This window comes from Fukomys damarensis, unplaced genomic scaffold, assembly GCF_012274545.1.
Source record: "Fukomys damarensis isolate Sample0158 unplaced genomic scaffold, DMR_v1.0_HiC HiC_scaffold_9, whole genome shotgun sequence".
NCBI lineage: Eukaryota > Metazoa > Chordata > Mammalia > Rodentia > Bathyergidae > Fukomys > Fukomys damarensis.
This window is the reverse complement of record NW_022900921.1, coordinates 10,464,152-10,492,132: the sequence shown is the minus strand read 5'-3', so window position 1 is coordinate 10,492,132 and position 27,981 is coordinate 10,464,152. Positions and strand designations below refer to the sequence as shown.

At 42.6% G+C, this 27,981-nt stretch overlaps 1 protein-coding gene across 1 annotated transcript; it reads left to right on the top strand.

The window, feature by feature from the left end:
• The first annotated feature begins 551 nt into the window (after positions 1-551).
• Positions 552-26,447, top strand: Havcr1 (hepatitis A virus cellular receptor 1). Its single transcript, XM_010622290.2, has 11 exons — positions 552-680; positions 1,230-1,361; positions 4,045-4,383; positions 8,869-8,955; positions 9,302-9,385; positions 9,712-9,792; positions 13,721-13,825; positions 17,674-17,732; positions 21,809-21,914; positions 23,441-23,477; positions 24,534-26,447. The coding sequence occupies exons 1-11, from the start codon at positions 650-652 to the stop codon at positions 24,622-24,624; spliced, it is 1,152 nt and encodes a 383-aa protein (XP_010620592.1). The 5' UTR covers positions 552-649; the 3' UTR covers positions 24,625-26,447.
• Positions 26,448-27,981: the final 1,534 nt, after the last annotated feature.

Sequence of the window (27,981 nt, the reverse complement as noted above, 5' to 3'; positions counted from 1 at the left end):
CACTATGTGGGCCAGGGACAGGCTGAAGAAAGACATTTCAGTGGTTAGAACGGTACAGGCTAAATGTTGTCAACTCATTTTATTTCAGAAGAGGTGGAAAACAGCTGGGTGTGGTGATACACATCTTTAATCCCAGAACGCTGGAGGCTGAGGCAAGAGGGTTCCAAGTGTGAGCCCTTTCTGGTAACTTAGGAACTTAGCAAGACCCTGCATCCAAATTTAAAATAAACATGCTTGGGGTGCAGTTCACTTTGAAGGGTCTGGGTTCAACCAAGTCCCGAGGCTGCTGCAGAAGGCGTTTCCTCTGGATGTGGGTCAGGGCCTCAGCGTGCAGAGCCTACTGGTGTCTCCAGGAAGCCCATCATAGGCTGCACAGCCAGAAGTGGAGTGCCCTTTGCTTCTTGGGAGAAATTACCGAATCTTTAGACCACACAGGGAGCTCATGAAGTACTAGGCAGCTCACTCATGCTCATGTGGCTTAATGAGTCAGAGCAAAAGTTAAATTCCAGCCTGGAGTGCGAGCACACGTAAGTTCTGATAGTCCCAGCTTTCCTGTCCATGAATGGGTTAAAAGCAGCCGCCTCCAGCCTTGAATGCACGAGAATACTGAGCGCAGAGCTTGCTTCACATCGCTCAGCTAACGGAGCTTATGCTGTTAGCTAAGGCTGTTAATGTCTTAGGTGAGTTTTCAAAGTTCCCCCCAGCTCTTTGGCTCAGTAGGCCAATCGCTTGCATGAGACAGAGCAGGTGAGCTTAGTGCTTTTATCAGTGAGGAAATCAAGGCTCTGAGGGGCTGTCACGCCGAGGGTCACTCAACTTTGTGAGTGTCAGGGCTTGCATCCGAACCCAGGTTTCCTTGAAGTATTCTCTTGACGTTCCTCAGTAAATGCAGTCGGACCCAGTGCTCCCGGGAGCATGAGGAGTGAACGCTCCACGTGCTCGCTCAGTCAGTCTGACCACAGGTGAACGTGGCCCCGAGCCTGGCTGAGGCGAGGCTCGAACCCCTGCCGCCCATCCCTGCCCGTGGAAGCCTGGTGTTTGCTCTGAGCCACGCTCACCATCGCTGCCTCTGGCTGCCTTCTCTGCGGGGTCAGAGCCCGAGTCAGATTGGAGGCTGCGTGTGGGGAAGGATGGGAAATGAAGGGCTGGCTTGGCGGACAGCGCTCCCCGTCCTCCACTCGGAGCTGACCCGGCTCCGAAGCCACTCACTGTCTGCCCCCCGCCCCAAGAGCAGGTGCCTGTGACCCACAGGGAGGAAGGAGAAGCTGCGGGCCGCGCCCTGAGACCTGAGCAGACTGCGTCGGTCAGCATGGTCCTTCACCTGCAGGCAGTCGCCTTAGGCCTCCTGCTGCTGCAGACAGGTGAGTGAGTAGCGGCGGGCGTCTGGGGTGGTGGGGCTGGAGGAGGACAGGCGCCCTGGGCTTCGTAGGACGGTCACCTGCTAAGCAGGGAGCAGAGCGCCAGGACGACATCTTACTCCAAATCCATTGGTGGCTGCTCTGACTGCCCCCGCTGATGGCTAAGTGAGCGAGCTGAGAGGAGGAACACAGGTGCGCTTTGTACTTCCCATGCAGGGGCGGGAGCTGGGCAGACGGTGCACGGGCGAGGGAGGCTGCGTTTCAGTACATTCTTTGTGCTTGGTGTTTTAAAACCCTTTCGAACCATTTCATTTAAAATAATTTTCTGTCTGTCTTCCTTCTTTCTCTTGTACTGAGGATTGAACCCAGGGCCTTCATACTGATCTATATTTCTGGCTCTTTTTATTTTTTTTTATTTTGAGACATGGTCTCAGTAAGTTGCCCATGTTAGTTTTAAACCTGTGATCCTCCTACCTCAGCTTCCCACAGTGCTGTGATTACAGGCACGCACCACTCACTCTACCTGGCTATATTATGATTGAAAGCATTCTATGAAATGTCTAAACATCTCCTAAATTTGTAAGACTAATGTTGGAGGAGTGGATTGTGGGAGTTTATTAATTATAATAACACGCATTGTACTTGTACTCCAAAGAATGATTTGAGGCTTGAATTAGAAGAATTCCAGTGATAGCCAGGCGTGGTGTTGCACACTTGTAATCCTCACACTGTGCGAAGCTGAAACAAGAGGATCACAATTTGTAGCCCAGCCTCAACCACTGCAATGTAGTGAGACTGTGCTGAAAATACAAAATAAAAAGGCTGGGGATGTACCTCAGCCCAAAGGCCATGGGTTTAGTGTTCAGTAGAGAAATGTAAAAGTCTAGTGAAAAAAATTCTCCTATTTTATAGAATAGTGATCATTTTTTCTGCACATTTCCCAAATTCACATCCCAATCCAATAAATGATTATATACTTAGTAAATCTCAGATTTAAGAGATACCTTGAATGTATTTGTTAAGGTATCTGTATAAAGATATCTGAGGTATGTCTGTCTTCCATTCTGTCTTTTTTTCCTTCCTTATTTGAGACAGGGTCTTGATATGTAGTTGAGGCTGGTCTTCAATTCACTATGTAGCCCAGCCTGGCCTTGAACTCAAGGTTTTCCTTCAGCCTCCCAAATGTAGTTACTATTATTATTATGATTTTTGTTTGTTTGTTTGTTTGTTTTGAGATAGGGTCTCAGTATGTAGTTGAAACTGACCTGGAACTCACTATGTAGCCCAGGCTGGTCTGGAACACACAGCAGTCCTCCTGCCTCAGCCTCCTGAGTGCTGGGATTACAGGTGTGGGCCCCCATGCCCAGCCATACTCTTGGATTCTTGTCTGTAGCTCCTTTTTGCTATGATCCTTTTCCTTTGGGCTCTTGGAATCTGAGGGAGTGTCTTCGTCCCTCCCCTTGGTTTTCTTCCATCATGGTTCTTTCTGGTTCTTTGGTTATAGATGGAATTAAGGGAGTGGAGGGGGTTTATGGATAAATAGTTTAATTTTAAGGATTAAGTAGTTTCTGTTAATCTCTGCTACCTGGGAACTTCTTGAGTTTAGTTTCTTCTTCTTTCTTTGCCATTGGGTTCAGAAGCTGCTTTAGCAGGATTAATTTTTAAATAAAAAGCAATTGAGACCTTCATCCTATCTTTTCCCTGTCACAGGGCCCCCATCCAAGTGCTGGGATTATATGTGTGCACAACCTTGTCTAGTTTACTGTTATTATTTTTAAGTGTATAATTTGGTTCCTGACTGAATATTCTCCAGTTCTGTGGTTTCACTTGTTTTGGACTTGCTTAGTTGCTGGGCTGTGATCAGAAGATGTTTCTGTTTAGACAGTGCTGCTGTCAGCATTTTAAAAGCCCTGTGAGCTGGGCATGGTGACACACACCTGTTGATCCCCTTTGGCAATTTCTCTGTTACAAATCTATCCTCTAGGAAACATAAATAGAATAGTTTTACAATAGAAAGATTTTGTCATGCTCTTTATAATAGTAAAAATTATAACGGTTATGGTGGCACACACCTGTAATCCCAGCACTTGGGAGGCTGAGGCAAGAGTATGGTTGTGAGTTGGAGACCAGCCAGGGCTACATAGTGTGTTCTAGGGCAGTCTGAAATGCATAGTGAGACCCTGTCTCAAAAAATAACAACAACAACAAAACCCAGAATATAATAGTAAAAATGAAGGGCAGCATGAATATCATACAGTACAATAAACTGTCTGATCCACAAATATATCAATGATAACAATGATACTGAGGAAGAATATACTAACAGGAAAATGTTTGTAGTATCAAAACTTTGAAGTTTAATAAGCTATCGCTCGGTGTGGTGTGGCCCACCCACTTGAATTCCCAGCTACCTGAGGCAGGAGCATCTCAAGTTTGAGGCCAAGGCCACTGACTTATTGAGATTCTAACTCAAAATAATTCTCTCTGGGCATAAAGCTCAGGACTAGAACCCTTATAGCTTGCATTCATGAGGCTGGGTTCAGTCTCCAGTATCAAGAAAATAAAATCATGCTGAAAATTCACGTTCACAAAGTACCTAAAGAGAAAAATATGAATGAATTAAAAAGTGGAAAAAAGTGAGGTAAATATTGAGGTCCCAGTCTCCCTCTTCCTGTGTTTCCTTCAGGTGCTGTGTTTTCCACCCAAGTGAGCGCCGTGGTGGGGCAGCTGGTCACGCTGCCCTGCACCTACTCGGTGTCTGGAGGGGCCGTCACATCCATGTGCTGGGGCCGAGGGCCCTGTCCCAGGAACCAGTGCTCCGATACACTTATCTGGACCGATGGACACCAGGTCACCTCCAGGAAAGATGGGCGTTATCGGCTACACGGGCAGATTAAGCAGGGAGACGTGTCCTTGACCATCAGGAACGTAACCGTGGGTGACAGTGGCCAGTACTGCTGCCGTATTGAGGTCCCGGGATGGTTCAACGATATCAAAAGAACCATCACCCTCAGCGTTGTGCCAGGTGAGCTTGCCTTGTTTCCTGTGACCCTTTCACTCAGATTAACTGACATGTGGGTCATTTTCTTTCCTTTAATAGGATCCCCCAATCCTGTTTACCAATAAACACCTGCTCTTTAGAAGCAGAATAACTTTGCTGTGTAGACGGCGCCCCAGACCAGCTTGAGTCAAGGCCGTGAGCTGGAGTCAGCAAGGATCTCTGAGAAGAGCACAGCAGACAGGCTCCTTGGTCCCCGAAATGGCATTCCGTGTTCCTCAGTGAGCTATGTGAATGGTTTTATCAAGTGGAATGTGCTTAAAGAATTGTAGTTTCCCTGAGTTCATGTCTTAGAAGCATGGCTCCTTAAGAAGTACATATTTTATATTGTACAGGTCCAGAGTTCTACCACTTTCACTGCCCCACCTTGGGGTTTTGAAATATATCTTCTGTCATATCAGAAAAGCTGCTGTTCAAATAATTAAAATGACCTTATATAGAAGATGTTTCATTCTAGCAACCATTGATCAGTTGCTTATAAGAAGGGCATGAAATCCAAACATCTGAGAACATTATGTTTCCTTTTGATGTAAGCATCTTAATTTGCTTCAGCGTGTCCTGAAAGAAATAGTTCCTTGAGGATTTCTTAGTTTCTGGTCCTGTTTTCAAATGAATCTCCTTTTATAAGACAGAAACGAAACCCAGTCCTCATGGCCTCTGTGACCTGTCCTTCTGTCTCTGTAAGAGGAACATGGTTCTGCAATCTCTTGGCTTTAGATCTGGTTTGTTTCCCTTTGAAAGACAAGTGGACAAAATCTCTTGTGAGTGAGTAAATTGATGAAGTCAGAAGGGCCAGTAAGTCTGTACATCTCATTGAGCCCACTCTGGGGAAGCTGTGTTGGGGGGCGATTCAGGAAAGCCAGACGGAGAGTGCTGTACCTGGTGTAGGGAGATGTGGGGCAGCAGCTCTGGGAGGAGCTGATATGATTATGATCCCAACTTTCTTTCTTTCTTTTTTTTTTTGGAACTAGGGATTGTGAGTCAGATGCAGCGCCTGTCTGATGCAACTTTCTTTAGTTGTAAAATTGTATTGACCTGGATCAGTTTTTTTTTTTAATGGAATACAATGAAACTAGGAGACTTTTTTAAAAAATCACGCTTAGACTTTTAACAATTTTATTTATTTTGGGTTAGCTGAGATGCTAAGTTGTCCAGGCTGGATTTGAGAACTTGATCTCCTGCCTCAGCTTCCCAGAGCCTAGGATTACAGATGTACAATTTTTTTAAAAAATGTTTATGAAACTACTGCGTGGTCCAGTAAGAGTGACTGTAACTGAGCCAGTGTGACTGCCTCAGCTCTACTGACCCAGCTCTTTGCTTAAATTTTGGTGTGGATCTAAAATGCTGAGTTTATTCTCCTAGGCTTCTCCTCACCAGCTCTTTCTATTCTTACCGTTTCCCAGTTTTGCCTTGGGGCAAATCCCTTGAGTCAGAAAGGTGGGTGAGGTGTTGATTTTGTTTTCATTTTTGTCTGTTGAGAGCCTCTAATCAGATTTTTTGCTTGCTTACTGTCTTTATTTATTTATTTATTTTTGTTTTTGAGACATGGTCTCAGTATGTAGTTCAGAGTGCCCTGGAACTCACTGTGTAGCCCAGGCTGGTCTCAAACTCACAAGGATCCTCCTGCCTCAGCCTCCCAAGTGCTGGGATTACAGGTGTGAACCACCACACCCGGCTGCTTACTTTCTTTTTTATCTTGAGGAATTTTCTAGACTGGAGGCATGGTTATGGATGATGCTGAAGTTTCTGGTTATACCTTATGTCAAAGTTAGCAAATTATACCAAACAGCTAGCGCAGACTGTGTAACAGGTCCCCCAACTGTTTTTGCAAATAAATGTTTATTGTAGTACAGGGCTGTTTTCTGTTTTCTTTCTTTTCTTTTTTGGTACTGGGGATTGAACTCATGGTTCCTTGTGCTTGCAAGGGAGTTGGCCGGACCACTGAGCTAAATTCCTGGCCCTGGGGCTGTTTTAAAACTGACATTGTAGTGTAGTTGTTGCTGAAATTGTGTTTTAGGTCTCCAAGTCTAAAAAATTTACATTCTGTTTTGTTTTCGTGTGCTTCGGATTGAACCCAGGGCCTCACGCAAAGACCCTTTTTATTTATTTTTTATTTTGAATCAGGGTCTCACTAGGTTGTCCAGGTACAACTTGAACTTGGGGTCCTCATGCTTCACCCTCCCAGATTCCTAGGATCACAAGTATGGGTCACCACTCCTGGCAACATTTACAGTCTGGCAATACTTAAATCTTACAAATTTAAGAAAACTGCTTACAAGAGAAAGATGTGCCTGGTTAGAAAGAAGTTTTCAGTCATCTTTGAACATAAAAGAACTACCCTGGTTTAAATGAAATAAGAAAGTAGTTTATTCTGAGCCAAGTCTGCCTGACCATGGCCCAGGAGCATGGATTCAAGTTACCGCAGAAAACTTGCATCATCGCATTCTTAGGGTTAGGGTCCATGGAGGCTGTTTGTCAAATTTAGCTGTACATTCCAGTCTATGTAGTTGTCACAGGATGTTGGGACAGATAGAGATGTTGATAATAAGTGACCAATAGATAGGACCAACTGCCAGGTGTGGCAGCACACACCCACAATCCCAGACATTTGGGAGGCCAAGACAAGAAGATCCCAAGTTTGAGGCTAGCCTGGGCAGTTTATCAAGATCTTATCTCAAAATAAAAGCAGGGAGAGGCTAGGGACACAGCTCAGTGGTAGAGAGCTTTTTATTTATTTTTTTCCCCCTAATTCTGTGTGAAATATTTTTATTCTTTTTTTTTTAATTTTTTAAAAATTGAGTTTATTGGTACATTTTAGGTATACAGTACAGTTACATTCGTTATTGGTATCTTGTACCTTTATATAACAGGTCTTGGTTCTCATTTTTTCCTCTTGTCCCTGCCCTCCCTTCACCCCTTCGTCCCTTTCCTATTTAGAAACACTTTATTTCCATTTTTTTCATTTTCTTCTATTTTTTCCCTTATTACCTTTCCCCTACCCTTCCCACTTTCCCTACACCTGTAGCCCTTTTCTTCCTGTTTCACATTGTCAGTTATCTCATTAGGATCTTATGTACTGTTATAGTTTTTTACACCAGAGAAACTATTTCATATTTACACGTGTGACTTATTTAGTTCACTTAGGAGTATATCCTCAATATGTATCCATTTACCTCTGAATGAATCTAATTTCTCCTTCTTTACGGCTGAGTAGTATTCCATTTTATAGAAAAACCACATCTTTATCCAGTTTCCAACTGATGGGCAAGTGGGCTGTTTCCAAGTTTTAGCTATTACTAGAGAGCTTCTTGCATGCATGAGGCCCTGGGTTTTATCCCTTACTGTACCAAACAAAAGGGTGTGTGTCTGTGAAGCAAAGATAGACCAAGATAACTTGATCTGTGCCATTCCATCCCTGCACCATTGCCACCTTCCTGTCAGCCAAGGTCATCAGTACAGATGTGGCTTCTCCAAGACTGTTCACACATGCTTGATCCATTGCTTTATTGATTCTGCTATTGTACCAGGCACTCTGTTCATGCTTAATTCTAGTCTCAGCTCTCTGCGTGGCTCCCAGAACTTCATTCAGCTGTGTGACTCCTTACACATTTTAAAGGCTGTCAATTTGTAAAGTATAGATTGGCATCTCTAATCCCAATATCTAAAATGCACCATACTCCAAAATCTGAAACTTTTGAGCAATGACATGACAGAACAAGTGGATAATTTTACAGCGTGAAATTTGTTTCATGTATAAAATTATTAAAAGTACAGTATTCTATAAGCTTACCACTTAAATTATGTGTATAGTGTAAAACATGAGTGAATTTCGTATTTAGACGTGAGACCCATTTCCTTGATGTCTTATTCTGTGTGTGCAAATACTGCAAGCATTTTAGAGAAGGGATACTCAAGCTCCAAATCACAGATGGGAAGAAACCTTCCTAGGTCTCGTCTGCCCTCTAACAAAATGTACAAATTTTCCTGCTGGCTCCTCCATGTGGATCTAGCATAGATTAAGTGGCAGGAGTTAGCCCTTAGCTAAGATACTGGTCTCTTGAGTGTTTTCCCTCGGACTGACTGAAGTGAACACTATTTGGTAAACATGCTGGCCTGAGAAGCACTGTTCAGAACAATCGCTTGGCACTGACAGGACAAACCGTAAGCCCAGAGTCTAGACTTCTTCCCTCTGGCAGGTCTTTAGAAAGGGAAATCAGTACTAACTAATATGACATACATGTTTTCATACCCCAAATACTTCTCAATTCAGCGGCTTCCCTCTCTCCCAGCTCTCCCATCAGAGGTTCTAGCTGGACAATGTCAGTGGCCAAATTCAGAGATAGATGGTCCTGCCTAGAGACAGTCTGTCCTTCATGTGGACAGCTACAGTTGCAGCAGGAGGCTGTTGTTTCCTTATGCTCTATTAATTCCTGCTTTCATGTTCATCTCTAGCTCCAGCCACCACCATAAGAGCTCCAACAACACGTCGTGTCTCCACTGCTAGTCCAACAACAGCACATACACAGAGTGAAAAAGCAGGTAAAATGTGATTCGGAGCCCAGATGGGAAGCTAGAGGCCATATAGGGCATTGTGCGACTCTCCATACCTTTCCTCTGTGACGGGTCTGCTAAAGGGAACTTAAACTAATATGAGATACATGTTTTCATCTCCCAGATACTTTTCATTTTAGCTTTTCCACGCCATGCTCAGTGAATCTCCCAGGCCTCCTTTACCAGAACATCTAGTTGGCCATTTTGAACACGAGGTTCAGGAGAGATGGCCCTGCCTAGAGACAATCTGTCCTTGGTGTGCTCAGCTACAGTTGCAGCAGGAGGCTCTTGTTTCTTGTTCTGCATTAATTCTTGCTTTCATGTTGACTTCTAGCTCCAGCCTGGACCACAAGAACTCCAACACCTGGTGTCTCTACTGCTCCTCTAGCACCAGCACATACACAGAGCCTCAAAACAGGTAAAATGTGAACTAGATGGGAGGCTGTAGACCCTATGGGGCATTGTGGACTCTAAGGACCATCCCTCTGACTGGTTTCCTATAAGGGACTTCAGTACAAATATGAGATGATGCTTATTTTTCAGTGTAGCTTCTCCTCATCCAGTATTATCTTCATAGCCCTCCCCCATCAGAACATCTGCTTGCCATTGGTGAAGACCTCATGCAGGAAAGGTGGCCCTGCTTAGAGACAGTCTAGCATGGATGTGCTCAGCTACATTGCAGCAGGAGTTTCCTGTTTCTTGTTCCCCCATTAATCTTGCTTTCATGTTGATTTCTAACTCCAGCCATAACCACAAGAGCTGCAACAACACCGAGTATCTCTACTACTCCTCCAACACCAGCACATACACAGAGCTCCATAACAGGTAAAATGTGAACAGAAGTAGGAGGTCATCCCATGGAGGGTGTAGAACATACAGCCCATTGTGGTAAGACAGAAGTATCATCGATGTCAAGGATTCTTACTTGAGTCTGACACGTGAGCTTCACAAGGTCTGTGTCCTCCCCTCTTCTCAGATGATGTGTACCTTCCTCAGTATTTGAAGAGTGGGGGTGTCTGTTACTTTTTATCACATTCTCAAAAGGATTCCTTATTTGCTATGAAGAGGTGGACCACTGATCTGGAACACCCCGTGTGGGTCTGACCTACTTGGGCGAGGCTCTATGACGAGAAGATAGGGAATGTGGGGAAGAAGAGCCAGGCTAACAGGCTCTGTGTCCTGCAGACTGTTCTGAAGTAATACCTCCAATTAAGGATCGTATTTCAGTGAAACTGTTATTTACTCTGTATACCGGGCACCATGCTGCATGCTTTACAATATTATGTCATATAATTCTCAGGATGCCTGTCACTGCAGAGGGGAGTCAAAGGGAGATTTTAGTGATGGGAAATGACACACGGTCTAAAAAGTAATTGTTCAAATTCATAAAGAGAAAAAGTAATTCAGTTAGGATTTAATTTCTGTTCATTTGAATGTGGGACTGGTGCTTTTAACTACAGGACCGTGGCTCCTCTCACAATCTATGAATGTGTCCTGTTCTGACATCTGTGTGGACAGAGACTTTCTAAAACTACCCTGTCTCTGTGGAGCAGTCAGTGCCTTACAGGGTTTTACCTCAGCGAGCCTTCACCTTAATTTATGTGGCATGGAAACTGCAAAAGGTAGTATTTATACAAAAAAAAAAGGGGGGGGGCCGGGGATTTAGCTCAGTGGTTTGGTGGCCTGCCTCGCAAGCACAAGGACTGGAGTTTAATCCCTGGTAACCAAAAAAAAAAAAAAACATTGAACTTAAAGACTTCAGAGGTTTAGAATATACATGTTCATGTTGTCAATTCCTGTTATGTGTTTCACACCTCAAATTCCCAATGAAAAGAGTTTAGATTTAAAACAAATGGAAATGATTTACAGGCGAAGAGATAGCTTGTCATCCCAAGGACAAGCTTAGGTTCAAATCTATTTCCAGGATTAAAAGAATAACTTCCAAAGGTGATTCTCAAAGCCTCCTGAAACCCTTTGACTCCTTGAGGTGGCCTTGCATTCTGGGCTGTAATGGAAATGTCACAAACTCTTAGCTAGAAAAATAGGTGGAACATACTTCTCTCCACTCCCATGGAGCTATGCATATATTTCACCATGAGGGACCTGAAGGATTGGGCCATACTTGGAAGACAGGGCTTTGGGTTATAAGTGAGATTTTGTTTGTTTATTTTGGGACTGGGGATCAAACTCGGGGACCTTGTGTTTGTGAGGCATGTGGCAGCCCCACTACGCTAAATCTCTGGTCCATAAGTGAGATTCTGGAGGCACAAAAATTTGTTAGAAAAACAGATTTGTTCTATGCAGTTGAATATTCTGAAAATGTGTGAGACTTTCTCAATATTGGTTTAACTTTTTATTATTATTATTTTTTATTATTATTATTATTATTATTATTATTATTATTATTATTATTATTTGATACTAGGAATCAAACTTGGGACCCTGCACTTGTGAGGCAGGCAGCAGAACTGCTGAGCTAAATCTCTGGGCCAGTAACTTTTTAATAATAAATTTGTTCCTGCTAAATGAGAGAGAATTCTAGACTTGGTTTGGAAAACAGGGATAATGTGTTGACTGGATCGAAAGCTGAGATACAGACAGAGGTGGTGGTTTATGTTGCCATATGACCTGGGGGGTGTTCTTAGTTGGCTCTTGTTTTTGTTTTTCGTTTTCTTTGAGACAGGGTCTCGCTATACAACTCAATTTAATGTATAGCCAAGGCTGGTCTCAAACTTGTGGTAATCCTCAGCCTCAACCTCCCAAATACTGAGATCACAGACATGCAACATCACACCTGTCTTACTCTTCTCCTGATAGTTTCCTAAACACTTTCAGTTTAGAATTGTCTTTTACATTACACGGAGGAGGGGAGCACTGCAGCCAATCTAATGCGGGGAAAGCTATCTTACATCTGCATCTGCCTAGGCTTGTGTTAGCTACCTGAAGCAGTCACAGAGTGCTCACTTTGGCAGCTTGTATACAAAACAGTCATGGAAGCCCTAGATGTGAAGTGGTAGGAGGTGGGGAGAAAAGAAAGATGCAATAGAGGAAGAAGTTAAGCTCAAGAGGACTTTTGTGCAGAACTAAATCGGGTGAAGACTGACCATCTGACTCTTGCATTGTCTTGTTTTTAGTTCCTATAGACAGCCACATCCTCTTGCAGTTTTGAGGAGATAAAACAGGAAAAGAGTTCAGAGCATGGGAAAGGGTGGAGCTGAAATGTACAGTTATCTAGACTGGCGGGGAGGGAAACAGAAAGACTGGTGAGGAGCAATCAGGAAAGGCCAGACTGAGGAATTTTTATCCAGCCACCTCCTCAAGTCTGACCCACAGTTCTGTGGTGTTCTCCGAGACAGAGAGCATGGGAAGACCTTGTAAAGACAAGAGACCAACTCTGCAGATAAAGCAGGCTAAGCGATCAGAAAAACAGTTAAGATTGCAGGAAAGAAAGAGACCCATAACTCTGGGTGAGAGAATTCTCAGTGGAATCGTTTTGAGGATGAATGCAAGATGAGTGCGGAAGTTACTCTTCGAAAAAGATGCCTGAGCTGCATATGCAGAAGGAGCTGGGACCAGGGTCTACCAGGGGCCTTGCTTTGAGGGTTGCGAATCAGTGCCCGGGCCAAGATGTTGAGCGATGTTGTCACCTTGGGGAGACATCAAGGCGCCAGTAGTGTACGCGCGATGAGTCTGTCACTGCGTCTGTCTCCCTGGAGCGCTGTGTGGACAAACAACCTCGAACCTGAATATACCTAGGAGACCCAGATGGAGGCTATTATCAGGGGTAGGACAGGTTAGTGGAAACGCCCAGGCCGGATACCCTGAAAGTAAAATGTCACTAGGATAAATAAGTAAAAGGTGTAATGGGTGTCCCACCTGAAATGCTCTGTGGTAGGCTTTGCATTTATAGGATTGGGGACTAGGAGTATAGAAGATAGGGGACAATTCTGTATATTGATAAAGATTGCTGAAATATTTTATAGATCATATTTTCTGCCTAATAATGAAATAACTAGGTACAGTTCATTGTCCAGGGACAATTTAAAAAATCATTTCCTCTGAATTAAAAGGGATCAACCAACAATGAATGTAACTGTACTGTATTCCTAAAATGTACTAGTAAACTCAATTAAAAAAAAATAAAAGGGATCAAAGAGGATTGGTGGATATCACATCTCATGAGAAGGCTGGGGTGAAGGCTCTGTGGGAAACTGATGATCCTTGCAATTTAGTATTTATTTATTTATTTATTTATTGGTCTGGGGATTTAGCTCAGTGTTTCCACTACCTGCCTTGCAAGTGTAGTGTCCTGAGTTGGATCCTCAGTACAAAAACAAAAGAAAAAACTATTCATTTAGTGAGTTTTTTTTTTTTTTTTTGGTTGTTTTGAGACAGGGTCTCACTATGTAGTTGAGGCTGACCTGGAACTTACTATGTAGCCCAGGCTAGTCTCAAACTCAGTGATCCTCCTGCCTCAGTCTCCCAAGTTCTGGGATTACAGGCGTGAGCCACCACACCAGGCCTTTAGTTTTTTGAGATAAAGTCTGGCTGCATAGTTCAAGCTACACTTGAATGATACTCTTGAGCTCATTGTAGTCCTGGCTGTCCTTGAACTCTTGAGATCCTCCTGTCTCAGCCTCTCAAGTGCTGGAATTACATGTGTGTGCCACTATGTCCATCTTATTTATTTTTTTGGGGGTGGAAAATTTCCCTCTACAAATGGGACATACTTCTTTCATTATTTTCATTCCAGAAATCACTCCACCTGTTCCAACTCAAGCAGAAGAGACACAGCCTACAATACTTCAGGAAACAAAGCCTCAGCCCCCCACCTCCTCCCCAGACTCTGGCCCAACAGGTAACTTCATTCTGTCTCCTGAACACAGGGAGCCTATATATAGATCTTGGTAGCTGTTGCCTTAAGTGAGAACACAAATTCTGGAATAAAATGAATCTGACTTTAGTTCTGATACTGGCCACTCAAGTTAACCATGTGACTTGGCACCTATGTCTGCCCTCTCTGACTCTGTTTCATCTTTTTCTTTTTTTTGCTACTGGGGATCAAACACAGGATCTTGTGCTTACAAGGAAGGCGGCAGAGTCACTGAGCTAAATCCCTGGCCCTCTGTTTCATTATTTGTAAAAGAGATGTAATGGATTCATAGGCTGATGACAGAGATTCACTGAGATGAAGGGCTTGGGACAGATACCAGCCACCCCACCAGCCAGAACATCCAGCATCCATAGTAGAAGTACCGGGAGCCTTCATGTTACTCTACTGCTGTAAATCAAATCAACCAGTCTTGGCTCTAAGCTTGTTCCCGAGCTTGACCCCTTGGGTCACCTCCTCCAAGGCCCAGTCCCTAAATATGGCCAGGAGGCCACCCTGCTGTCAAGCTTGTATGCACATGGGCATTCTGAGGTAGTGCTGTGGACTGAGCATTCACGTCCCCCTCAGTTTCATCTGTTGGTACCTAATGCTCAGTGCAAGACTTTCAAGAGGTGGGACATCTGGGGGCCAATTAGTTCCTTTATAATAGAGACCAGAGTGTGCTTGTTTGCCCTTTCCTCCCAACGGGGCTGCATTGAAGGCGCCATCTATGATGAACAGAACCCTCAGTAGGTTCCCAGTCAGCCTGTGCCCGGATCTTGGCCTTCCCAGCCTTTAGATCTGAGACCAATACATTTCTTTTGTTTATTGGTGACTGAGTCCAAGGTATCTTGTTACAGCAGCCTGAGCAGACTAGGACAGGAAGGTTGAAGCCACCAACATCAGCACTGTAGAGGCTGCACTGAGCTGCAGGTTTTCTAAACATAATGCTCCACTGCTCCAACTCTGGGCAGGTCCCAGTCTTTGTAGATGTAGAAGTGACCTGTGTCTCCTAGATGCAGAAAGATCATCTCTCCCTGAAGCCTTGTCACCTATCCTAGCTAACTCCCTTTGTTACCCATAGCGTTAAGTTTTGAGAGCGCCTTGTCCCGAATTTCCTGTGACTGACTCCGAGCTGGTTTAGGTGCCCTTGTGCCTCTGCCACATCCAGGGTGGGTTCTCCACCCTTGTGGCTGACCTTTCCCCACACATTCCTGGAAACTGGTAATTTTGCGATGCACCTGTAGTGAGATTCACACACAGTCAATAGGGATTAGATAATGGTGATATTTGGTTCTGAAATTGGGATTCTTACTCTACACTGTTTCTGGGCACAAAAGCAGAATGGAAAATGATAGAAATATGAGGTAAGAGCAGTAGGAGGAGCTGCACCCATTCTTGTAGGGTTGAGAAAGAAGAGAGTAGGCGTGGGCAGTTATTCTCTACAATATCATGTCATTAAAACCTGGTCCAGGTAGAGCTTTCCCGAGGGGAACAGACTCAGGTGCAGCTGCGTCCCCAGGATTTTTGGGAGTGCTGACATTTTGGCCAAGTATCTGAGGCCCCTGGGCCCAGTCTTCATCATACCCATGTCAGTCCTATGTTGGTGAGAGCTGTGTGGAAGTGGAGACTGTTGAGTCTGGAAGGCAGGTCACATGGCTCCCCACCCACATGACAGAGACTCGCACTGTGTGCCAGGAGACTTGCATTGTCTCACTGAATTCTTCCAAGGCAGGCTGTGTGCCTGTGACCGCCAGACTGGGCGACCTGCTTTGGAGCACAGCTCCTGATTCAGCAGCCATACCAGCTGCGTGCCGATGGGGAAGCTGTTGAACATTCCTCACTAGGTGGTCACGGTTTCAAAAGTGTCCCTCCCTCTTCCTCATGGCTCCTTTCACCTAGTGATAATACGCTGTAGCTGCGTGTGGTGGCACAGGCCGGTCCTTCCAGCTACTTGGGGAGGCTGAGGCAGGGGGATTACAAAGTCAAGGCCTGGGTGCCCAATTTAGCGAGACTCTGTCTCAAAATAAAAAATAAAGGCTGGGGATGGGCTCAGTGTGGTGACACATACCTGTAATCCCTGCACCCTGGGTGGCTGAGGCAGGAGGACTGCAGTCTCCATCCTACTTTAGGCAACTTAGCGAGACCCTTTCTAAAATAAAAATAGAAAAAAGGCTGGAGATGTTGCTCAGTTGGTAGGAAGGCCCTAGATTCCATCTCCAGTACTGAAAAGAAAAGGACTTTATGTATCATCTAATTTAATTGTAACACATTTTGGTATGCACTATTAATAGCTTGTGGTTCAGATATCCAAGTTAGAGATACCTGAGTACATACACATGGATGCCTATGTGTTTATGCAGAAGCCACACTGCCGAGAGATTGAAATCAGATTTCATCTGACTCAAGTCTGTGCAGTGTTTTGTTGTTTTTTTTGTACTGGGGATCAAATTCGGGTCTTTGCACTTGGCTGGAAGCACCACTGAGCTAAATCCCTGACCAGAGTAAAGTTTATCTGCAGTACCCAACCCAGTCTGGCTTCTGAAGGTCTTACAGTCGTCATCTGTCACAAGCAGAGCCAAGTCCCGGATGCTGCCTCTGGCTCAGCGCCATGCACTCTCAGAATGAGTGCAGTAGGAGTGTAAACACAGGAGCAGAGGATGCGTCACCCGGTTTTGTTTCTGTAGGGACTCTGTGAGCTTTTTCAGTAGGGAGGGAACTTACAAACCTAATGTATTTCCATTTGATGAGAGAACAACATATGTGATGTCTATAGCAGGGGCTTCTCTCCTTAGCTAAATACTGGTCCATGATCCTCCTGCCTCAACCTCCTGAGTGCTGGGATTACAGGTGTGCACCACCACGCCCGGCTAACATATTTCCATTTGATGGGAGAACAACATATGTGATGGCCACTGAAGAGGTTTCTATCCTTAGATAAATAAAGCTGGAAGCATTGGAAACGTGTCTAACTGTTCTATACCTGTTTCTTCCCCCAACAGGACTAAGGACCTGGTTGTTAGCATATACATTGCTTTGATTTGAGTGATAGATTCCTAAAAAGGACAACATATATTGTCCATTACAAAATAGATATTTAAAAACCCGAATGTATTAAACTGTAAGATCAATGTCTCTTTGACTGTATGATATCCTAATCCTTATGTTGTATAAAATACATTTGTAGGGCCAGTGATTTAACTCAGTGATTCTGCTCTCTGCCTCGCAAGCACAGTGACCTGAGTTTGATACCTGGCACCAAAAACAAAAAAAGAAAATGAAATAAAATACAGTTGTAGCTACAATACAACATATTTTGTAAAGTGTTTCTTGAGCCAAGACTGGGTGGCTATCATGGCATGTAGTGTGAGATTTACACTGCACCTGTTTTGCACACCATAATTCATTTTATTCACATTCAGAATGTAAAGACAAGTCCATTCCGAGCAGGCTGGTTGTAATTTTTGGAGGTGTGTATAGCCTCTGGGTACTCACTGACAGTGTCAAAATATTTAGCCAGTGTGAAAATCTGAGTATATTTAAGTGGCATCTAAACCCCTTTCCATGGTTGCAAGTACAACTTTGCATCGATAGCTTTTCTTCCCATAAAAAAGGAGTCCATTTTAAACGAGCCCATGACAAAAACATTAAGAAACAGAACTTCATAAGATAAATTAATAAAATGTTAATAATGTTCTAAATATTGGAACACCTGCAGGACTCAATCCCATTATCATTCCACTTTTTATTCACCAGAAGGCAGTGTGAATATATTTAGTGTTTTTGGTAAAAATCCAGTATTTTTGGTGATTCTAATAAATTATTCTTCTTTCTAGCTGATGGGAATGGCACAGCAACACAGCCCACAGATGGCCATTGGAATAGCAATCAAACTGTAAGCATATTCCTCCCTATTTCACTAGCCAGATTTCATTTGTATGTCTTCGTGGAGACAAGTTGAAATTAAAGACTATTTCTGTAAGGCTATCCCACATGTTGATTGTTTTTTCTCTTTAGAAGAAGGAAAAAATTCTATTAAATAGGTTGTTTTACTTTGAAAAGTTAATTTAGGTGCCCAGCTTGTTATAGAAGCTTAATAAATGATATTTTACTAAATAACGCGCACGCGTGCGCGCGTGCGCACACACACACACACACACACACACACACACACAGACCTTTCCATGGACAAAAATTAGAAAGGATGAATTAATTGAAAGAGTAAAAGTTAGCATGACATACTAAAGAGGCCTGTAATTATCACTAGAGATATAATATGCTTTGAATCAAAAGATGGTATGGGGGCTATCCTGAACAAAAATAGAACATAGGGAAAGAGTTCTTACATAAAGATAGGTGTACAATATCGTTCTTACTCAATGACTATTCTAGGCAGAGGTTCTGAGGCCACCATATGTAGAACTCCCCACATGAATATTTATTAAGGTAGTAAGATCTTTAAAAACTTTGATTTTACAGGGACAAGGGGAAAAAATGAGAACCAAGACCTGTCTTGTAAAGGTACAAGGTACAAGATCCCAATGATGAATGTAACTGTACTGTATACCTAAAATGTACCAATAAACTCAGTGAGAGAAAAAAAAAGGTTGATTTTACAGAATGTTCTTAAACTTTTTCTACAGTGAGCTTGAGAAAAATCTAAGAAAGTCCAATGTTATGATATTCATAAGCACTTATCTCTAAGGCAAATTGACAAATTTTTTCAGTGAGATGTTTTCTTTTTGGATCCAGGGGATAATAACCTCTATTTTAGGATGTGCAAGTAAGATAAGTAAAAGACAACTTAATCAAATGTTGGCCCTTGAAAGAGAATTCAGAAAGCTTGGGAAAGGTGAGACTGTTTAGTGTAGGGCCAAGTGGCCTTATGCTGTGTACTGCAGTGAGAATGAGACCACATTGCAGGTGTGATATTAGGAACTGTTTGCACTGAGGGACAGAGACCGGAGGATCATGAGTTCAAGCTCACCCTCAGCAATTTAGAGAGAACCACTAAGTAAAAAATACAAACAGGCTGGAGATGTAGGTCAGTGCAAAAGCATGGATTCACCCCCCAGTACCAAACACACACACACATGCACACACACACATAGACAGAGTGACATTTACAAGATAGGTACCCGTTGAACTAAACTTGTCCGTACTGGCTCATATCAGAACTACCACTATGTAGGTGTTCATTGTGTTGCTAGATGAGCAGACTTATGCTTAGCATTAAAACAGTTCTCTAAATGGTGATGTTTTTCACCTCAGGTATTTGTAGAACAGGTGTGTTTAGCAGCATGTAGAAATAGTTAAGGAGCAAGTTCAAGATAGGTAAAAATAAAAAATTTTGAGCTTTTTGTGCCTTCAGTCTGAACATGTATCCCACATGTTTGTTTGTTTGTTTGTTTTTTGGAGACAGGATCTCAGTATGTAGTTGAGGCTGACCTGGAGCTCATTATGTAGTCCTGGCTGATTCGGAACTCACAGTGATCCTCCTGCCTCAGTGTCTTGAGTGCTAGGATTACAGGCATGCGCCACCATGCGTGCCCAGCCCAGTGATTGAAAAGGGTAAATAAAATTTTGACCCAGTGGATTAACCTCTTGAGCTCTACCTTAAGAAGAGAAACAAATATGTGAAGACATAAGAAAGAATTCTCATTACTACTATTCTTTGTTTGTTTGTTTGTTTTTTGGTACTGAAGATCAAACTTGGACCTTGTGTGTGTGAAGCAGGTGGCAGAACCACTGAGCTAAATCCCCAGCCCTCATTACTACTGTTCTTCATGAACATATTATAAACAGGGACATTTTCAATACTAAGGAATTATTATTTAGTCAGTTAAGCACAAGCAGATATTGCCAGCAAGAATGCAGTTCTTGCACCACACTTACTGACGCATGGGAAGGAGTGAGGCACCATAGGTCAGTAAGTGAGAACAGTGACTTCTACATTGGTGCATATGCCGTACCACATGTAGAGTTGTCCCTGGGAGCAGGGTCCTGACACCAAGGGACACTGGCCCTGGCCCTTAGTCCTTTGTGACTGATGAATGAACTCAGTGAAGACACAAAGATGGCCGGCCATTCAGAAGTATGAGCTGAGTTTGTTGCAAAGCAAATGTGGAGAAATTTATACCTCAAAAGAAGGCAGGCAGTGCCATCTTGGCACATGCTTGGAGAGTGCAGAATTTGGACATCTTGGTGTATGCACAAGTTACTCCTGGGCTTCAAGAAACCATGGTGATTAGGATGCTTAGGAATGTCTGTCTCAGAGGCTACTTTGGAAATGCAAAAATGTTTTCTTATTTCTGCTCAGATAGTCAGTGGAGTTGATCCTGTAAGAAACCTGTAAAAGGAATTTGTGAAAGCAAAGATCCTAATCTAAATTAGGTTTTAACTCAAGAAATGAAGGTCTTTAAAGAATGTTTCCCTTTCTGATATCACTGGGCCTCCGGCCATGGCAACCAGGTGTGCTGTGTGCCTTTGCTGTGGAAACAGCTCCCTCTCATAATGAAGGTGCCTAAGGTATAGCCCTAAAGTGCCCTTGAACTTCCTGCTGGGGTTGTTTGATCGCGAACAGATGACCATAAATGCATTAGACAAGGAGGTCTTTCTTCATTCACTGCATTCTAACTGGCAAAGGATGCTATTTTGAACCCCTTGAGTCTTCCAGGCCTACTAATGGCTAATGAGGTCCTAACAGGAGTTAGTTACTGTGTTTGTTTAAAGATCCTAGAAGGATAAACTCTAGAAGAATATATAAAGCAAAAATGGCAACAATGCTTGTTTATGGACATCAGGTAATGGTTATTTTTAGTTTTCCTTTTTTCCTTTCATGACTGTGTACTCTAAAATGAACATGTCCCATTGGGGTGATAAAATTTAAAAAACAAAATGTAAGTCTGTCTCCTGAGACCCCATTCTCCACCTGTGTGCTCTTGTGCCCTCTGCATAGCAACGTTAAAGCAACACAATTGTCCTTCCCAGAGAGTGGCTAGGCCCCTTCTAAGCAAGGATGATGCATGTGTTGTTGCTAACATCATGCCTACCATGTTTAACTTTTATTCCAGGAGGTGGACCCATGAGCTAAATATTCAGCCCAAACTTTATTTATTTATTGAGACCGGGGATGTATACTGGATTTAAATAAACTCTGGGTTTCTACCTCACTCCAGTGTTACAGTGTCATGTTGGGGACATGTTCTTGACCAGTTATTCCAAAATCTTTTTAATGCAGATAGTTTCTTGTACTACATTTTAATTGATTTTTGATAGATTGATCAATTGATTAATTGCAGGACCGACGACTGAACTCTATACACACTGAACTATATCCCCAGCCCTTTTTTATTATTGTTTTCTTAAATTTTGAGTCAGGATTTCCCTTTGCTAAGTTGCTCAGGCTGGACTTGAACTTGTAATTCTCCTGCCTCAGAGTGCTGGGATTATGGGAATATACCAGGCACACACAATTTATATTACATTTTGAAAACAAGGAACAGATAAAAGACCAAATTCAATAAATATGCACAGTTCGATAACAGCAAATCAAATCAACATATACATGAACAGAAATTCATTCTTAGTACTGGAAGATGATGAAGTTACAGAAATAGCCTATCGGATTTTAATATAGATATAATTTATATACATAACATATATGTATACTTCGTGTGTACAGGTTTAATTTTGCCAAAGAATACACCTATGTAAACACTGATTGAAGCAAACAGAAATTATTGCTGTTACAACAGTTTGAATTTCAAATTGTCTTAGAATTTCTGCCTATGTTTATATCCTCAGATGATTTGGTCTGAGGTTTAGTGGCATGTGGTCTTACGCTTGGTCTAAAAGTAGCCAAAGGACAGTGGAGTAAGTGTCTTGGGTTAAGGTATTGTAGGAAATGTTTCTTTCTGTTCGTAACTCTTAACAAGGCACTTTTACAACTTATTGATGTTTCCTCGGCAGGTGTTTGAAGCACAAAACACATGGATGAACAGTGACAGACTCTATATTGGAATCCTTATTTGTAGCTTGGTTTTGCTCATGGTTTTGGTCACCATCATTATCAAAAGTAAGTAATTTCAAGATTGTTCTTAAGGGACTAGAGCAAGGGTCCGCAGCCAAATGTCTGCATGCAAGTAGTGTAGTCCATGTGGCTGGTCATTTTGTTCCACATGACTTCCCTGGTCCCCCAATCCTCATGTGTCAGATGCACGTGGTGGGATCCTTCTATTTCCCAGGGGCTGTGTTAGTGCCTACAGAGCACCGAGAATGACTTCTGGCAAACAGGAAATTCACAGCATTCTTAAGCTTTTATTATTATTTTTAGAAAAGGTCTTTTTGCCATTTATAGTACCTCTGTAAGTCTCATGGAGCTTACGTTCTAGAGGAGTTTTTACTAAATACTGTTGTTTCTTAAATATGGTATTTATTTTTCAACTTCTGCTCCCACACAGAGAAAAACTAAATTTAATTTATCTTAAATACTAAGAAATAACAGTTTGTTGAGTAAGTTTGGAATGTGGGAAGCAACAAACTATTGTGATGTGGAAGATGTGTTCTGTCTTCCACTCAAGGTCCAACTTGTCACACTGAGTAGGTGTGGAAAGATTAGGGAACCTATTGAGCAGAAGAGATGAATGAGACTTTGGGAGGGGACAGTGAAAGACTAATGCTAGAACTCTAGAATACAGGTCTTTAAAGAGGCAGCCATCCCAGGATGAATGCCCCTTTTCTGCCAGGTGTGTGTGTGTGTGTGTGCGCGCGCGTGTGTGTGTGCGCGCCTGCGCATGTGTGTGTGTTCCTCTTCGTCCTCTGAGAGAACCTCAGTCATCTTTTGGCAAGACACTATATGAACTCTGCTAATCTATTTAATATGTCTGGGGAAAAATCAGAAAACCAAGTTTGCTTGTCAAATTTGAGGACATTTCTACTTAATTGCTATAATTAGAACTTGTTTAGTTAAAATGATTATTAGAATTTGTGTAAAATACCTCAAATATGCTTCATCATTTAACAAAATAGTTTTTATCTCCCATTTATTTGGAGAGATCACCAGGAATTAAAAAATTTGACAAAAGTATGTAAGGTCTTTGACCGAGGTATGATCCTAGCGGGGGACCTTCTATCCCAGAAGCCTGGGACAATCTTGGGTTTATGCCTGATCTCCATCAGCCAGTTAGGAAAACTGTCAATTTGCTTATTGTTTCAAATAAAGATAATTTAACAATTTCATGTAACAAATCATGCTGGGGACTTACCTCAGTGGCACTGTGCCTGCCTCACGAGCACAAGGTTTCTAGTTCAATCCCTGGTATCAGAAACAAAACAAAACAAAAAAACCCAGAGAAACAAGTAATCACATGTGGGTGAATATACTGAACATCAACGAAAATGAGACACTGAACACTAAAGAGCTTGTTTAGGTTTCTGTAGACTCAAATGGGGTTATAGGTAAGAGTTACCTGAAGGTACCAAAAAGGTTTCAAACAACAGAAGGAGGTAAGTTGGTAGGAAGCAGGTTTAATGAGAGTTTTTTTTGCTGACATGTTTAATTATCTTTTCCACTCTTTTCTGGCTGTCTGCCCCCTTACTTAGAGTATTTCATCGGCAAAAAGAAGACATGGACAATAAGGTAAGTTTGAAAGATTTGACAACATCTTTTGATGTTCTCACTCTTGTAAGAATAAAGACAAATTACTCTTAGTTGCTCTCCTCTTTTTCTCCTGAAGTATCCATTCTTTCCCTTGGACTAGGAAAATTTATTTCAATGTGCATCTCTATTGTTATGCATACCTTCCAGCAATACTTACAAAATGTAATGTAGAAAAAAAATCCTTACTTAACATAGTATGAGCCTTTCCCATGGACCTTTTCTTTTTGGCCTTTGTCACACTGACTCATTTTTTTGTTGAGACTGGAAGTGTTAACCACATGTGTGACTGACCCAGGACCACAGAGGTACCTTGTCTCTCTTGTTCTTCTCAGTGTACTGGGTGGTGACTTGGTCTTCCTCTGTGCCCGTCTAAAGACTCAAGGTCTGCATTTCCATGGGGGCAACAGTCGCTGTTACACCAATTAGAAAACACCAGCCACATGCAAACCCAGGCGTGCGTTAAGGTTGGGTCTGCTGTCTTCCTGATGGGACCTTGTGGCTTCTGTGCAGCTCAGTGGGAGTCCACAGTGCCTAGAATTCACAGCTGTGCAAACCTCAGTCATCTAGTTTTTAGTCATATTTGAAAATTGAGGAAGTCAAGTGTTATATGGAGTTTTTATTTTTTTGTGCTATTATATGAGCATCCTGAAAGACACTATTCTGAGTTTTTTGTATTAGAGATTGAGCTCTGGACCTTCACATGGATCCCTAGCTCCTTTTTTATTTTTAGTCAGGGTCTCACAAAGTCTCTAGACTAGGCTTGAATTTATGATCCTCCTGGCTCACCCTCGCAGTGCCTGGGATTACAGGTGTTCGCTACCACAGCCAGTATTTGCTTATTAAATCAGACATTACTGCAGTTTAATAGGAGGACCGCACTATACCACCACAAGGTGCTTTTTTTCTTTGTGCGAACAGAGCTGCTAGAGGACACAATTAGCCAGTCGTTTTGGATCATAAATATAAACACTGCTCATACTTACAAGCTATTGCTTTACCCTTACTCATGTTATGCTTCAATAACTCTTTCTGCAGCAAGATTTTGTGGACTCGTTCTCAAATTCCAGCTTTGGAACTGCGAGCCCCAGCAGAAGACAATGCCTACATCATCGAGGAAAACCACTGAGCCAATGCGAGTGTAGCACTCTCTGCCTGGGACTGCTGAAGACAGTGCCCAGGCATCACCCTGTAAAGGTCTTTCTAATCCAGGAATATTTTTCTGTATCACTTTTCTCTGTCCCAGCAGATCAGTGCTCTTGGATACAGTAACTCTCAGGATCAAAGCCATATGTTGTCAAGTTGATTCAATAGAGTCCTCATTTTTAGGCTAAGCCTGGCCCAGTCTTTCCAGGCACCGCAGAGCTCTCAAACATGAACACCTCAGAATTTTGCCTTTTCTTTAGACTCTATCAACCTTCTCTCCATCAAAGAGAATAATCGGGAAAACAGGAAATGAGCTCACCACCACTGTCTAGAGGAAGGGGATTTAAACATCAAAATACCCAGTTTGAGACTTCATTTGGGAGAGTTTCATGCTTACCTGTTGCTGTTATACTGTAACTCCAAATGGTGACATTTCAGTTTGTTCCCTAAGTTGAGATCATGTGAGTAGCAGGTTTTCTTTCCCTTCTGAGGAAGTACAACTGATTCCCCTGTCATCACTGTAGGTGAGTGTGTTTTGTCACGGCTCTGCATGGTCTCGGGGCACAGAGGGCTATCTTAGCGGTCAGGTGAAGTTACGGCCCGAGAAGGATCCAAGTAGGCGCCGGGGAAGACAGTCACCTGCCCATGGCCCATCGCAGGCACTGTGTGCCTTACTCTCCCTGTGTGTGGTGCTGTGTCTGTGGACACCTGCCAGCCTCTCTGACATAAGTGTTAGGATGGGGCAGGGCAGCAATGAACAAGGAGAAAAGGTATTGGGAAAAGGTTTCCTGCCTCACAAAAGTCCTACTGCATGTAAAATAGCATTTAAAATTATCGCCACCACTTTCAACCAAAATTCAAAATTTGTAATTGTCCCTAGAACACTTTTTGATTTAGAGTTATTCCTGAAGGATCTTTTTCATATCTAATTAATACCAATACTGTTTTTTTTGCTATGTAATTAAATTTTTGGTTTTGTCACAAGAGCTGAAGACTGTTAGTCACAGCCATGATTCTTGAAAGTACCGATTTACAATGGCTTGCATTGCCCGAAGGGAAGCATTTGTACAGGCACAGTTAACAGGGCTGGGTGTTGTTTTAGTTTCCGTTTGAGTAAAGCCTAGCAGAACTCATGCTTGGGGTGCACGGCTGCTCTCGCCCCAGTGGCCTAGGAGGGCAGGGTGCTTGTTTTCAAAGTTCTTGGTTGTGTCACTGCCCTGCAGAGTTCTAGAAATGAGTAGGTCCTCAGAAGTGGGGTCTGAGGGTAAGGAAGACATGTGCACGCTTCGTGGAGTTTGCCAAGTGAGGTTAACGTGATTTGGTCTAAAATTCTATTGTGTTCACAATGCGGTGTTTTCCTTTTCTGAAAATTTGAGGCAAGATGCGTACATGGGAAGCTTTAAAATAAATAAATAAAATCACACACTCAGTGCTTCTCTGGAAAGACTCGTCAAGATGAGGTTGCCCTCTGAGGTGGCCAGGGCCCTAGGAGATGAAGCCTCACGCTCTATCACTGTGCTTCTTGTTTTCTTGCACAGTTATTTGTATTCCTGTCTGATGACTGCAGGGCTTTGTATTTATGACACCTGCTTTCATTCTCCACTCTCCTGGAGTTTTACTGTGTAGCCTAAGGGGCCTGGCGATACACTGAAGTGTTTATTTAGCATTTCCATTTGTTCAAACACAAGAGCATCAGTAACTAGTGGTATCCTGTGAGATGAAGAAACACAAGAGACGTGTTTTACAGGATTAAAAATTGAGCCAGCAGGGCGTGGTGGCGCACACTTGTAATACCAGCACTGGGGAGGCTGAGGCAGGTGGATGGCCATGAGTTCAAGACTAGCTTGGGCTACATAGTGAATTCCAGGTCAAACTAAACTGCGTAGTGAGACCCTGTCTCAAAAAACAAGCAAAAATAAATAAATAAATAAATAAAATTGGACCCGATTTCCAATCTTAACTTAGCAGTAATACTGGATGACATTAGGGTAACTTGGACTGTATTCCTGTCAGGGCTAATCATTTGATGTATACCTTATTACATAGTGGTAATTTCAATAAAATGTTGCTTTTTAGAAGACTGTAAAAAATTAAAAACACTACGGAATGTAATTTTTCCCCCTGCAAAGTTTCTAGTGATAGCAGATATAGTATCAGTTCAGTAGGTAATTTCACTGGAGTTACATTCATAAATTTCTTACTGTATATTTATATTTTTCAAGATAATGTTCCTTTTTAAGTTTTTTTCTTCATTGAGTTTATTGGTACATAATTGTAAAGAAGTTAATTGGTAATAACAGGAAGAATGGTTAAGAAAAAAGGAGGAATTTAGTTAATTGAATTCTCTAAATTTATCAGTCATATATCTATCAAATTTTGTTTTGATTTTGATCTTTTGAAACATGACAATGTATTACATATAATCTGTCCTGGAATATTAGAACACTGCTCTAGTTAAGATTGTTTATTTAAATTGCGGAAATTTTGCACATCTTTTGAGAATTGGGAAAATCAATCATTCACTGATAGCTATAAAAATGGGATCATTTTGTGAGTACATTGCAGTGAGGGATTCTTCCTGGCTGTGTAATGAAAAGTTGCTTTTTAATTGTCCTTTTTTCTGGTTCCATTAGCTTTGGCCCAGTATCCTCACATTGCTGTGGGCCCCTGGATGTGGCCAGAGTATGTCAAGAGGCACTGATTGTCCAGTAGGTGCCAGGTTGTCTTGGTGCTGGGTTAGAGCCAAGGACAGTGGTTCATGTCTATAATTTCTATGAGGCCAGTATAGGGAGATTTCAAGGTTAAGTGGCTCTGGAAGACTTTGTCTGAAAAATAGAATGTAAAAGAAGCTGAGGATGTATACTTAAGTGTGAAGGCCCTGAGTTCAAATTGCAGTACTGAAATAATGAAGCAAAATGAGCAAACAAACAAAACTATCATTTTGGTACTGATGAAGACAAGAAGAAAAGAATATTGTGAAAGAGCCTGGTTTCTCCACCTCAGTATCTGGGGCTGGAAACTTTGTCTAGGAAACATCCCAGTCACTGTGAGAGGCTGGGCATCCATCCGTGGTCTCTAACTACTAGATGCCAGTGAGATCCCCCTGGTGTGACAAGTGGAAATGTCTGCTGAGGGACAACAGCAGCCCCAGCTGTGGACCACCATGACACAGGACACCTTGGGATTTTGGTGTGGTGTCGGGGCTACCTGTGGGAAGGATGTGACATTGGAGATGAAACCAAAAGAATGTCAGCCATGGCCCAAGAACATCTGAAATGCCCATGGCAGGAAGAAGCTTAAGTGTGAAGAGGAAACTGTGTCCAGTGACTTGGCTGCAGTA

What these genes read in the sequence shown, in the direction of transcription:
- Havcr1 (XM_010622290.2), top strand. Translation starts at nt 650, where the DNA reads ATGCTGTTAGCTAAGGCTGTTAATGTCTTAG. An exon ending in TACACAGAGTGAAAAAGCAG is followed by an intron (nt 8,956 to 9,301) that starts GTAAAATGTGAT and finishes GTTGACTTCTAG; the next exon opens with CTCCAGCCTGGACCACAAGA. An exon ending in AAGAAGACATGGACAATAAG is followed by an intron (nt 23,478 to 24,533) that starts GTAAGTTTGAAA and finishes CTCTTTCTGCAG; the next exon opens with CAAGATTTTGTGGACTCGTT.